Genomic DNA, 12,231 nt, shown 5'->3' on the forward strand with positions numbered 1-12,231 from the left:
GGAACAGAACTCCATGAGCAGTGTTTCCCACTACTGCCTGACAAGCATTGGACTGTTCAGTAATTCTCATAAGACCTAGAGAAATCTTTTGGAAGCAGATTATTTTCTACTGCATATAGATGAGTACATGAATAAGTCAGCATAATGGAACTGATGCAGAATTTGTCTTCCAGCATGTAATGTTGTTGTTCAGACAAACTTTAGGAAACAGATAACAAAAATAGATCAAAAGTTTTACTTGTTTAGGATCATAGCATTGTAGAGCTGGTAGGGACCTTGAGGGATCCCAACTAAAGCATCCATGCTCACCCTCCAGTAAATTCTGTCAATACCCAAACACTCCTGTGTTTAGAATTTATTGGAGGATACGCATGTAAGTAGATGCTGCACATTTTAAAGCTGTTTTGGTCTTCCTGTTTTTTGTTGTAGCGTGTACACTTGGTTATTTCATTACACTTAAATCTCTGCCAACAGGGAAACTTTCAGTTTTCAATTTCATTTCTCCTTCTAATCTATTGTTTGTCTTTGGGAAGTTATGACATTGGTTATAACAACAGCCAAAATTAAAAGATGAAAAATGAAACTATAGCATAGGCACATTGGATGAGTAGCTAAAATAACATAGCCCAAGTAAAGATTAGCAACTTTATCAGATCATCTAGTACCGTATTTGCCCCAGGCTTGTGACGAGGGTTGCCTTGAAAATGATGGTTCCAATCTATATGTCATAAATGAACGCCAAATCATTTTATATGATATGATATTTTTTATAAGTGTCTGGACATCCTAGTCGTTGCTGGAATCTCAAATTACGTGTGACTTTTCTCCATTTTAGCTATATTCCAGAGTGAGTGGTACCAAGTGTCCAGTGTAAGATTTGGGACTGTTTCCCATTGAGTTGCAATTACTATTCGTGTTGCCAAGATCAAACAATTCTTTTGACAATATATATACATTGACATCATCAGAAATACTCAGTAACATTGATTTTGGACAACAAACAATAGTTTCCTTAGTAATATTTTACATTTCTGTCAAAATTAAATTCCAGAAATCTTTCATCAACTGACATTCCCACCATAAATGATAATATGTACCAAGTTCATTGCAACCCCTCCCATCAGTTAGGTGACATAGAAGAAAACATTTTTGGCATTTGCCAAGGAGTGCGATACCATCTGTATAATAATTTTAAGGAGTTGTACCTCAGAAAACTGGAAACAGATTTTAAGGGTCGTGATTCCTAAATTTTATCGCAGTCCTTGGGAAGAATTTGCATGTCAATATCAAGTTCCCACATCTTTTTAAGGGTTTCCATAGGGAGTTATGACATTGTTGTCGCTATCCAGAGGGTGTGAAAGTTGGTATTCAAGAACAAGGAATACTAGTTGCCTCTTCTGTCAAACTGTGGAGCTGTCATACATTTAGCCCCAGTCATATCCAGTGGTGTGATTACTGTATCCATGTAAATGCAAAGGAAAGTTGCCTTGCCAAGAGTAACCACAGTTCTACCTCTGTGAAAATTGGTGAAAAATGTGCTTCCTTGCTGGAGAAGACATGAACATAGCTTCCAAAATGTTGTTTCTCCACCACACCCAACATTTGAGGGTGGGGAATGGGGAACCTAAGGAACTCTGCAAAAACTACAGTTTCCAGAAGGGTATCCAGTTAGTTTGTTGTTGAGAAAACAGCAGAATATTGTGGTACCTTGAAGACTAACAGCTTTTTTGTGGCATAAGCTTTTATGGAACAATAGGGGAACAACCTAGCAGGACACACTGTGCTTGGTATCTATACTTTAACAACAACAGCAACAAAAACAAAACATTCCAAAATCTCCAGATAGCAATTTATCAGGGAATTCAAATCTGCCACTTCTCAAATGGTTATTGTGGACTTAAAAAAAAAATCACAATACAAAAGTTAATTAGGTTACCAATGCCCCCCGAAATATGGCAAGTACCAACTCTTATGGTGTTTTGGCATTTGAGGGCTTATTGGCATGCCCAGGGCTTTAGAGCAGACTTTGACAACTTGCCCCCAAGATGCTTTGGACTACAATGTAAAGCACCCTTGAAAACTGCACAGCTATTTAGAAGCTGTTGGTGAAAATCTGCAAGCTCCAAAGGGACTTGGGTAAGATAAGCTGCTGTGTGGATTATCTGACTCTAGTCCTGGCCATGTGAGATGTCTCTGTGTGTATGAGGTCAATAACCTACCGTCCATGGCACAGAATGGACGAGTTCTCAGCTAGCATACAGAGAGCTCCCCAGCTGTTGCTTATGTTACACATGCCATCAAGCTGAAATTTTTGAGAGTTAATAGAAGTCTGTTTTTAGAAGACTTGAGTGGATTGAAGCAGATGTGGAGCTTAGGGCTAAACTAGACATGACACGCAATTGCTTGCATCCTTCTCCTAACTTCTTATTTTGTTTAACCAAAAGCAGCCTCAGGAGGCTGTGAGTTTGAGCAGCAAAAAATGACAAAACTGAATGAGCAGCTTAACCCTTTCCTTTTGGTAGTTTTCCTGCTCAAAATCTCTACAACTGCTCTTTCCCCATGCAGAAAAATATATCCGTATTTTTTTCACCATGTTTCTTGCATCTTTTTTCTGTTTTTTTATTTTTTTGTAGGGGGTGGAGGGCATCAGGAGAGGGTTAATGTTAGTGGAGAAACAGGACATGTGGGGGGGGGGTGATGAAAATGAGAATGAAAAGTGTTAAGCAGCCATTTTCCTGCTTGAAGTTGTAGCCTCATGAGGCTACATAAAAAAGAAAAGGAAAAAAAAAAAGAATTCAGGAGAAAGATATGATTACATGTCACACTTAGCTGACACTTTACTGTCCTATTCCCAGTTCATTTTAGCCTTGCTTGGATGTTTCCTCTCACATGATTTGCAATTTGCAATCATGTGAGGGGAAGAATGGGGCAATGCCTGCTTGTCCATTCATTGGGCTAGGGCAGGGGTCGGCAAGGTTTACCTTGCCTGGGCCAGTTCACTCCCATGGAGATCGCTCCTGCGCATCTGCGGTTTTCGGCGTCTGCACAGACACGATTTTCGGCTCCGTGGAAGCAAGTTCCCGCTCCGCACTGCGCCGGTTTAGCGCAGCGCACGGGGACTCACCAAGCGAGTGGCTCGAGGGCCATTTAAACGACCCCCGTGGGCCGCATGTTGCTGAAACCTGGGCTAGGGAATCATTGTAGAAGAGAGCAGGGGGTGAGGGTAGGACTAGCCTCTCAGCCTTCCCATTGTTTATCCTGTATAGGGCTTTCAAATGGCTTGTTTTAGAGTACTGTTTCCCTGTCCTATTGCTGTGCGTGGATTGAAAATGCTTTGCTTCTGGGAGTTGATAGATGATGTAACACAGTGGTTTTCAACCAGTGTGCCATGGCACCTTAGGGTGCCTTGAGTGATGGCCAGGGGTGACGCAGGCAACAGTGGCCTTTGTCCCTTTTTCTTTCCCTCCCTTCTATGATGCCCTCTCATGTCTCTCCCTCCCAAAGGCTTTCACAGGTGTTTATTGCAGCAGCCTTGGCTACAAGCTCTGCAGGTGAATGCTGCTTCTGGGAGGAATCTCTGTTTGAGGCGGGGGGCGGGGGGACAGCTCAGAGATCATGGATGGCAGCAGCAGCTGCCCGGAGGACTCCAAAGGAGAGGGGAAAGGAGACTGAGGGAACACTCCATAAGGGAGTATGCTCGAAAAAGGGTGAGAGGCTGCTAGCTCTGCAGGCAAGGGGTGACACAACTGGGCTCCTGAGCCCCACAGGGGTGCTGCAGAAAGAATGTGGTTGGTTTCAAAAAGGTTGAAAACCTCTGATGTAACAAATTAAATCTGGGGATGCTAAAGGAATTCTTTTCTTGGGAAGGTTCTGAAAATGTGTTTGTTGAAATTGTGTGAGCATTTACAAGGCTCCTTCCCATCTCTACTGACCCAAGTCATCTTTTGCTTTAGGTAGTTGGCTAACAGAGTATTCACCCCTTAGCCTCACTGTGAGAAATACAAGCTACCACTACTACTGTGGGCTTTTGATATTCTCTGAATAAATGAGCATATGGGAAATTATTTGCGCCCCCCCCTTTGTAGTTGTGCTGCTGTGTCACATTACAAGGTGCTTTTAAGCTAGTAGCTCCATCAAAGCTGTCTGAGGCACCTGATGAATCAAGTCACATGGTGCTGATTTTATGGGAATTCTTCAACATCTGAAGAGTGCCTCTGCTGCAGCAGCACTGCTGGAGTTTGTTGTGGGCAGCCTGGCAGAGAGGGGTTAAGGATGAGTCGCTGACAATGAAGCATTGCAGTTCTGTTCACAGGACAATGAGCCTGTGCACCAAGTGGTTGCTTCTGCATGAAAGGGGACCAAGGTTGTAATAGGCCAAATTCATCATCAATTATTATCTGACTGAGACTAATGCTCCTGATACAGCTTCTTCCTGATATTAACCCAGGGATCTCCTGAGGCAACATTCTTGTGTGACACAGTTCTGATAACTTTAATGCATAGTAGTTTACTCTTAGTGGTGATTTGTCACACTAACAGACAATGTTTAGGAGAATTGCTTTAGTAGTTGACATAGTTTGGTGGGAAATATTTGGACATCTAATTTCAAAGTATGTGTTACTGGCCCTAAGAGCTAGCAAAAATGACATATTACCCTTCTGGTTTTTCCAGAGATGTCTGTCCAAGTAGAAGAATAATACTCTATAATTGTCTGTGTACTTCATATTACATCTCTATGTTTCTGCTGCACACTTTTTAAAAAGTTTGTTGCTGGAAAAATCATAAAACAGATTAATCTTTAGAGAGAAGGATATATATATATATATATATATATATATATATATATATATATATGCCCTGAAACATAGTAATATGTTCCACTGCTAACCAAGGCAACAGTGTAGTGTTTGCCTTTTCTGTACTGGAACAACAACTACTTAGTTATAACAGACTGCGTTTTATGGAGAAATTTTACCCCCAGGTGGAAGATGACTTGCAGAAAGGATCATAAAATAAACTGCAAGTGGAAAAGGTCATTGCATCATTAGATCGTGTTTAAAATGGCATGGTCATTGTCTTAAAACAGAAAAGGTGTTATGAAAATAGGGGTGCTTTGTTAGTGATGGTGGCTTTTATGGTCCATGATGGATTCAAGTGCTGCTGCTCTGGATTTGGCATAACACTCAAGGATCTGCTGTAACCATTGCTGGATTGAAGTCTTTCCTCTTTTTCTTTCTCTAACATTTCCCTTCCATGGGTCTGAGGCAGCTGTCTGAGGCACCTGCTTAATATACATATGCTAACAAAACCCAGTCGTGTGCCATGGATGGTGCTTTCCTTGCTTCTTGCTTTTCCCTCTGTCCTTGTCCTGATGCCATCTGTTCTGACGCCGTAGTAGGCTTGTGTTAGTCATAGAATCCTGATTTCTGTGACTGTCACTGAAGTAGATGTTCAGGGATCACAGAAGGACTGCTCTGTCATATTTCAGGCACCTGAGTCTTTAGAGCAGGGATGGAGAATCTGGTTCGCCAGAGGCCGTTGGCCTATAGTCCCCATCACTCCTAATAATTGGCCATGCTGTCTGAGATTGATGGGCGTTGGGAGTCCAATAACATCTAGAGGGCCATAGAGCATATTATAACTCAAATTCAGATCCATCAAATGACACCACGTGGCTGGTTATTGGCCAAGTGTACTCAGAACCACTTTACAGAAAGTGAAATCTGTTGCTTATATTAGGGTCACAAATGTGCAGTTAGACATGGTTACGATGTTACCTTCTACAAGGCTGTTCCTGTAGGAGGAGGTTTGTCCTATGAGAGTCAACCAAGGCAACCTTACCATTGGATAACACTAGCCATGTGCTTGAGACAAGAGGTCATAGAATAATTTCTTAGGTTTAGAGTAGTCTATACTGCTCTTATACTTACCCCACTCAACATTGCTTGTACAGGGATTTCTGCTGCTTTAGAAGTGGTAGGGGTTGAAGGCAGGTTGAATGTTGTAGAGCAGTGTGGGCACCAGTCACAAAATGTGGCTGCCATTGGGACAAGGCATAACACAACATGACTGCTGTAGGCATGTACTAGCATAAAATTAGAGAGAGTACAGTCATTGCTGCTCCCTTCAGGCTCCCTGGACAACTATATTCTTGCTGTGTAAAGTCATCTATCTCCTGCAGATCCTGTATGTGGAGATCACACAATACTGGCCCCTCCTCCCCATGATGCTATTGCTATCAAATTACAGGGAGTACTCCCCAGTACTGGGGAAAATATCCACACTCAGGCTTTCTTATGCATACTACACACATGCATACCATAGATACACATCTGTGCATCTCTCTCATGCACACTTACAGCATACTTGAGTGTAACCCCCTCCCCCAAGTACATTCAGAAAAATTCCTCTGTGGGTAAATGAAGTACCTGGCATAAAAAAAGCCCTAAACCCCCTAAACCCCCCAAACTGGGGGGGGGGGGGAGCAATCTGGTACATGTGAACACTATGCTGGTAATCTCTGCTGTAGACCTTCTAGCCAAGGTTGCATGCTTGAATGCTACCCACATCAGAACTGCTTATACATGAAACATGGACCTATTAAGGAGTGGAATGTTGTATGAATATGGCCTCAGAGTTCTTCATTGGGTAGTCAGGCTGCTCTAAGAACACTGATTTATTTAAAACCCTGGAGACAGTAGGATTCAGCGTTTGCAGTTTCCAAAAACTCAATGTAAAAAGACCATTCACTCTAAAGGATATATCAACTTGTTGCTTCCCACAAGGATATTGAATGAGGTAGCAGATCCCATTGTAACCACACATTCTTATTCAGAGTTCAGTTTAACTTAAAATTTGGAAGAGAATTCACTATTTATACAGTATTTCTGTTTAAGACTTTTCCACTGCCAGAATTGGTATGTCATAGCAGTAACTCACAGATAATTTATTTTCTCGTCTCTTCAAAACGATGGCCTCCTATTTCTGAGTTGTCCTTGGTTCCTGCCCAGAAAAATATGGTAGCTGGTGTGCAAGTGACATTTAGTTGATATGTCTCATTTTCTGCTCTACAAGCCCAGCTAAGGACTAATGCATCTGCAAAGGGTGTGTGCCATAAAGGAATTGCATTACTTTGTTTTTGAAAGATAGTAAATCAGTTTAAGAGTTACTGTGGCTGCTTCTTAATAAAAATCCTTTATACATTATTACCTGCCAGCAGGAGAAGCCTTCAGTTCAATGGCAGTCACTTTAGCTCTGAAAAGGATATTTGTCCAAATGGTTGCTCAGCAAGCTCGGCTTTTGTCTACTCCATAGCTTCTCTCTTTTTTCCCCTTGACCCTTCCTCCATTTCTCCCTTATTGATCTTCATAAACTGCGTATTCACACATTCATGTTCATCACTGAGTGACTGCTGATTCATTTTGCACTGGTGAATTTACTGTCTCAGATGAAACACCATAGACAGGACATATGCCAAATATAATGGTTTTTTCAAAAGAAGTATCACATATATGCTGCAGATCATTGACTGATACATGCAAATGTGAATCATCTCATTTCTCATCGGCAAAAACCTGGCTGTGTTCAGTTAAGCAAAACACAGGAAATTCATCATGTTTGCTTTGGCTACGTTCATGTGCAGGTGGTACCCATACTTTGGTCCTGTTCTGTCTCTTTAATTGCATTTAGCATGTAGACTTGTATGACGTATATAGTATTTTCAGTACCTCTGCAGTACAGATAATTTCTTGCAACATTAAGACTGCTTCATCCAGCTGAAAAAAAAGAGTGTAGCCTCATTCAGCCAACTAAAAGGTTTGAAGAGAAAATTATACTGTACCTACAAGTCTCACCTTTAATTCTTCTGCACAGACTTACATAGTTGTGAGAGCTGGAGACAGAGTCTGTGGGCATAATTCTCTTTCTACATACTGATTATCTCCTGTTTAAGTCAGCTGAATAGGGCTTATGTTGCATGAAATTCTATATACTGCATATTCACCGATAATGCTAGTTAAGTAATATTACAGGGATTCTAGAGCATGATATCACACACACCGGGGGGGGGGGGCTCATTTTAGGCAGCCCTTGAAAACCTTTTTGTCTGGCTCACTTTTATCTGGGTTGGTATTTTATGTGTTTTATGTGCTGCTGCTGTTATTATGTGTTTGGATGCATTTTAATTGTATTTTTATATTATTTATATTATTGTTTGCTTAAAGTTGTAATCCATTTTGAGAGGGATTTTTACTGGGAAGATGGGCTACAAATGCATTAAGTACATGAATCATATAATTAAGTCTCTTTCAGAAAAGTGGGTTCTTTTTCATGTGACCCAGGAAAGAAACCTCTTCGCTGTAGAATAAACCCATCTCTCAGTTCACTGCTAATGGATTACCTATGCAAACGTACTATTGTAATCTATCTCCTTGGTTTGTTTTAGCCAGTTCTCAATCCATTAAATAACTACACTTACGGTTTCTAAATGATATGCTTTTGGGTGACTTTCTAGCTGTGATTTTGGAATAGAAGAGGAAAGTGTCAAAGAGGCCAGAAGCTGTGCAGAACAGATCTTGATGAGGTGGTTTGAGAAATTTTCTTGATGAGCTTGAAAGCCTGTGGAAAAATAAAATGTGGTACAAAGGTTACCACTTTGTCTCTCAAATAATACATTTTTGGAAGGAGGATGTCTTGTTCGTGATTTTTCATTAGTGTGCCTTGTTCAAGGAACAGTGTAGTTGTGATTGCTGTGTGATGCTCTGCTGCTCCCAGTTCTTTCTGTTTCCCCCCCAAATCATGTTCTTATGCAGTGATTTCTGCAGCAACTAGTCTAGGTTGGGAAATTCTGTTCCTCCAGGTATTGTTGACCAGTCAGTATAGCCAGTGGTCAGGGATGATGGGAGTTGGTCCAGCAACATCTAGAGGGACATAAGTTACCCATCCTTTGCTTTACAGAGTCAAGGGTTGGGCCTCCCTGAAGTCTTTTTTTCATTAATATATAGCAAACAATTTCGTATCTGTTGAATTGAAATCTTAAGTGCCAGGGCCTACAATTTAAGTTTCCACTTCCTGCTGGCCTTGCCTTTCAGGCAAGGCATTTCAAATCTTCATCTCTTCCAAACCAGCTCATCCGTCCCAAGGGAGAGACAGGTGGGCACAGGGCATCTTCAAGCAGGTACACCCAATGCCTTCAGGCCTGTTCTAGACAGAAAAGATAGGCTTGCCTGTTTGGCTCTGAATGGCCAAGTCTCTTTAAACACTTTGATTATGCATCTGCCAAATAATCCCCAGTCTTGCTCCAAACTATGGAACTATAGATTTGGGAAAATGGCAAAAATTCCTGCGCAACTGCTGTGAAGTTTCAGAGTCTGGCTGATTGTCATACTTGTCAGAAAACAGTGGTCAGAATGATTAAATCCTTGTGCCAGTTCAAACACTGGGAAGTCTTGTGGGTTAAAACTGGTTAGGAAATTTAAGGAAGCTTGAAATGACTAGAACACCAATACAGTAGTGGCCTAGCCCTATGCTATATTGATGGCTTAAAACACACACACACACACACACACACACACACACACACACACCTGTGTATCACCAGCCAAGCAAGCGGAAGTGACTATTGCGCTTTGACATTAATTAAAATTGACTCTGGCTTTGACATTAATTCTGTTACTAAACATTTAAACTAAGCTTTGGAAACATCCTTATTGGAAGAAGTCTGAGACCCTTGTGACCAGTTCTGACAGAGGCACCACCCATATTTTCTCATTTTCTCCTCCTACAGCAAAAGCCAAATCTAAGTGTGGCTCCACCTTCTTCCCCTGCGCAAGTGGAATTCACTGTATCATTGGCCGCTTCCGATGCAATGGTTTTGCGGACTGTCCTGATGGCAGCGATGAAGAAAACTGCAGTAAGTATCTTTCTACCTGTGGGCAGAAGGTTTCCCTTTTTTTCATAAATAAAGTAATTAAATATATTTTATTAATACCTGTAGCCCAAATTCAGCACCACAAACCTTGCTGCTATTTACAAGTATCTGCATTTGGCTTTGTTAGTGGCAGAACCCATCAGAGGCAAACTGACTTTATAAATGGAAAACTCTCTCTAGAATAACATAAGCCCCCACACCTCTGGAGAATCCTGGAGTTTATGTAGATGAGTAGCTTATCTCTATTGCAGGTTTGCTTTTACAATCCATGGTTGTATTCCAAGTTTACAAGGCACTTCTCTTTGTAGCTGATCTCTTTTAAATGTTAAGGTCACAATAGGGCAGCTCGTGAACAGGTGGAGTTCAGAATGATAATTCATACCATTTAAGTTACCTGTAAGGAACATTTCTTTTATAAAATAAGATTATTCGTTATTTTACAAAAGAAATGCCACAGTGTATAAAAGTGCATGTTGTTGGAAGTGGGTTGCTTTTTTTTTAAAGCCTCATTTATCTTTGCCACATAGGGGTCTTAATGACTGTCATTCTGTGCAATTCCATATTGCTATATTTCATTCCCCCCCCATCTATCTCTGTTAACATTTCTTTCCACTGCATCTTCTGAGATGTCCCCTGAGTCATGTTGTTCCTTGACCTTGTCAACTAAAAAACAATGTATGTTTCTGTTTAGCCTTACAGAGGCAGCACAAATATGAAATACATTTTCCTCACGCCTGTTGTTGTTGTTAATATTTTTATTATTTTTATTTTGCTTTATATACCACCCTTTATCTAAAGATCCCAGGGGAGTGTGCAACATTAAGAGCATAATTTATGCAACATAATGAAATATAATAACAGTCCCCCCATGCATACACATTTAAGAAGCCATAGTTTATTTAGTGGCTGAAGGCCTGGGTAAAGAATAATGTTGTTGCCTGGCATCTCAAGACATGTAATGATGGCACCATTTTATATCATCATGCAGTCTTTTTGTAGCTGTGGTTGGTAGAACTGTTGCCACTGTATGTATGTATGTATGTATGATACATTTTATGTACTGGTGAAGTGAGATTTTGGTTTGGTTGAAAAGAAAGTTGTTTGCCTGTCTGTTTATATATTTCTCCTCCCATTCTGTTTCCCCCCAATTGTTTTCTTTTAAAAATTTGTTCTCTTGAGCCTCAGTCTCTATCCTGCTTGCCATTTTGTTGAGCAGTGGCTTTCTGGCTTTTGCTACGGCCTGCTGCTCACATTGCCATGCATCAGGAAAGTGCAGACAATATAAAAAATTGACATAGGGAAAATACAAGAGGTGGAGACAGGCATAAAGAGAGAGAAAGATGTGATTGTTTCAGATGCATATACTAAGATTTAGTTGCTGGGTTGGCTGCAGTAAAACAAAACTTTCTGTTCTGTGGAGCACTGTGTTTCTTGAAAAGTGCCTTTCCCTAAGGAGCAAATACTGAATGTATTGAAGTGTTGTCCTATGGAAACAAACAGGTTAACATCTGACTCGTGTATAGTGGTAGCTCTGTTGTCGAACGCAATCAGTTCTGGAAGACTGTTCAACTTCCGAAACGTTTGGCAACCGAGGCGCAAAGGACAGTCGGCAAAGTAAATGGAGAAAAAAGAAAAACACGCAGCAGAAGCCGTTCAACTTTTGAGGCATGTTCAAAAATGGAAGCAAGTACTTCCGGGTTTTCGGTGTTCAAAGACCGAAACATTCGGCTTCCAAGATGCTTGAAAATTGAGGTACCACTGTACTGCCTATTTGGGTGAAGTCTCAAGTTTAGAGCAAAATGTTGTTCCTTTTGTTTTTACAGCAGCGAATCCCTTGATATGCTCTACAGACCGATTCCACTGCAGGAACGGCTTGTGCATTGATAAAAGCTTTATGTGTGACAATCAGGATAACTGCCATGACAACAGTGATGAGGATAGCTGTGGAAACCCTTCTGGTAAGTAGAATATGATTTTCACAGCCAGGTACTGAATTCTCTCAACCTCATTCTTAATTAACATTATTGCTTTCTTTGCCTGTGTTGAAACATTTTAGCATTCTATTATTATTATATAAATTATATTTAGGGAGTTCTGGACAAACATGTCTATCAGTTTTTGATTTTTTTCCCCAGAGCAAGCCTCAACTTTTTTGTCAAAATAATATGCTATTTATCTCCCATACTGTCTTCTCTGTGAATGTCACAAATTCTTGTAAGTACTGCATGGTGTGTAGCAGACATGTTGCCAGTTCCATAAGCGTGAAGATCATTTCTGATCAAATTCCCACCAGGAAGTTTCTT

At 40.8% G+C, this 12,231-nt stretch overlaps 1 protein-coding gene across 3 annotated transcripts in view; it reads left to right on the forward strand.

Moving 5' to 3' along the window:
- LDLRAD3 (low density lipoprotein receptor class A domain containing 3) overlaps window positions 1-12,231 on the forward strand; it is a 115,565-nt gene that overhangs the window by 44,419 nt on the left and 58,915 nt on the right. For all 3 annotated transcript variants that reach the window (XR_014510915.1, XM_083439419.1, XM_083439420.1), the window contains exons 3-4: window positions 9,785-9,910; window positions 11,752-11,886. Coding sequence is in view for 2 of the 3 variants with exons in the window: in XM_083439419.1 (XP_083295545.1) it covers window positions 9,785-9,910; window positions 11,752-11,886 (261 nt within the window). In the remaining variant the exon portion in view is untranslated. The remainder of the gene's footprint in view (window positions 1-9,784; window positions 9,911-11,751; window positions 11,887-12,231) is intronic.

The sequence above is a fragment of the Podarcis tiliguerta genome (assembly GCF_965153285.1).
Source record: "Podarcis tiliguerta genome assembly, chromosome: 1".
In the NCBI taxonomy this organism is placed as follows: Eukaryota; Metazoa; Chordata; class Lepidosauria; order Squamata; family Lacertidae; genus Podarcis; species Podarcis tiliguerta.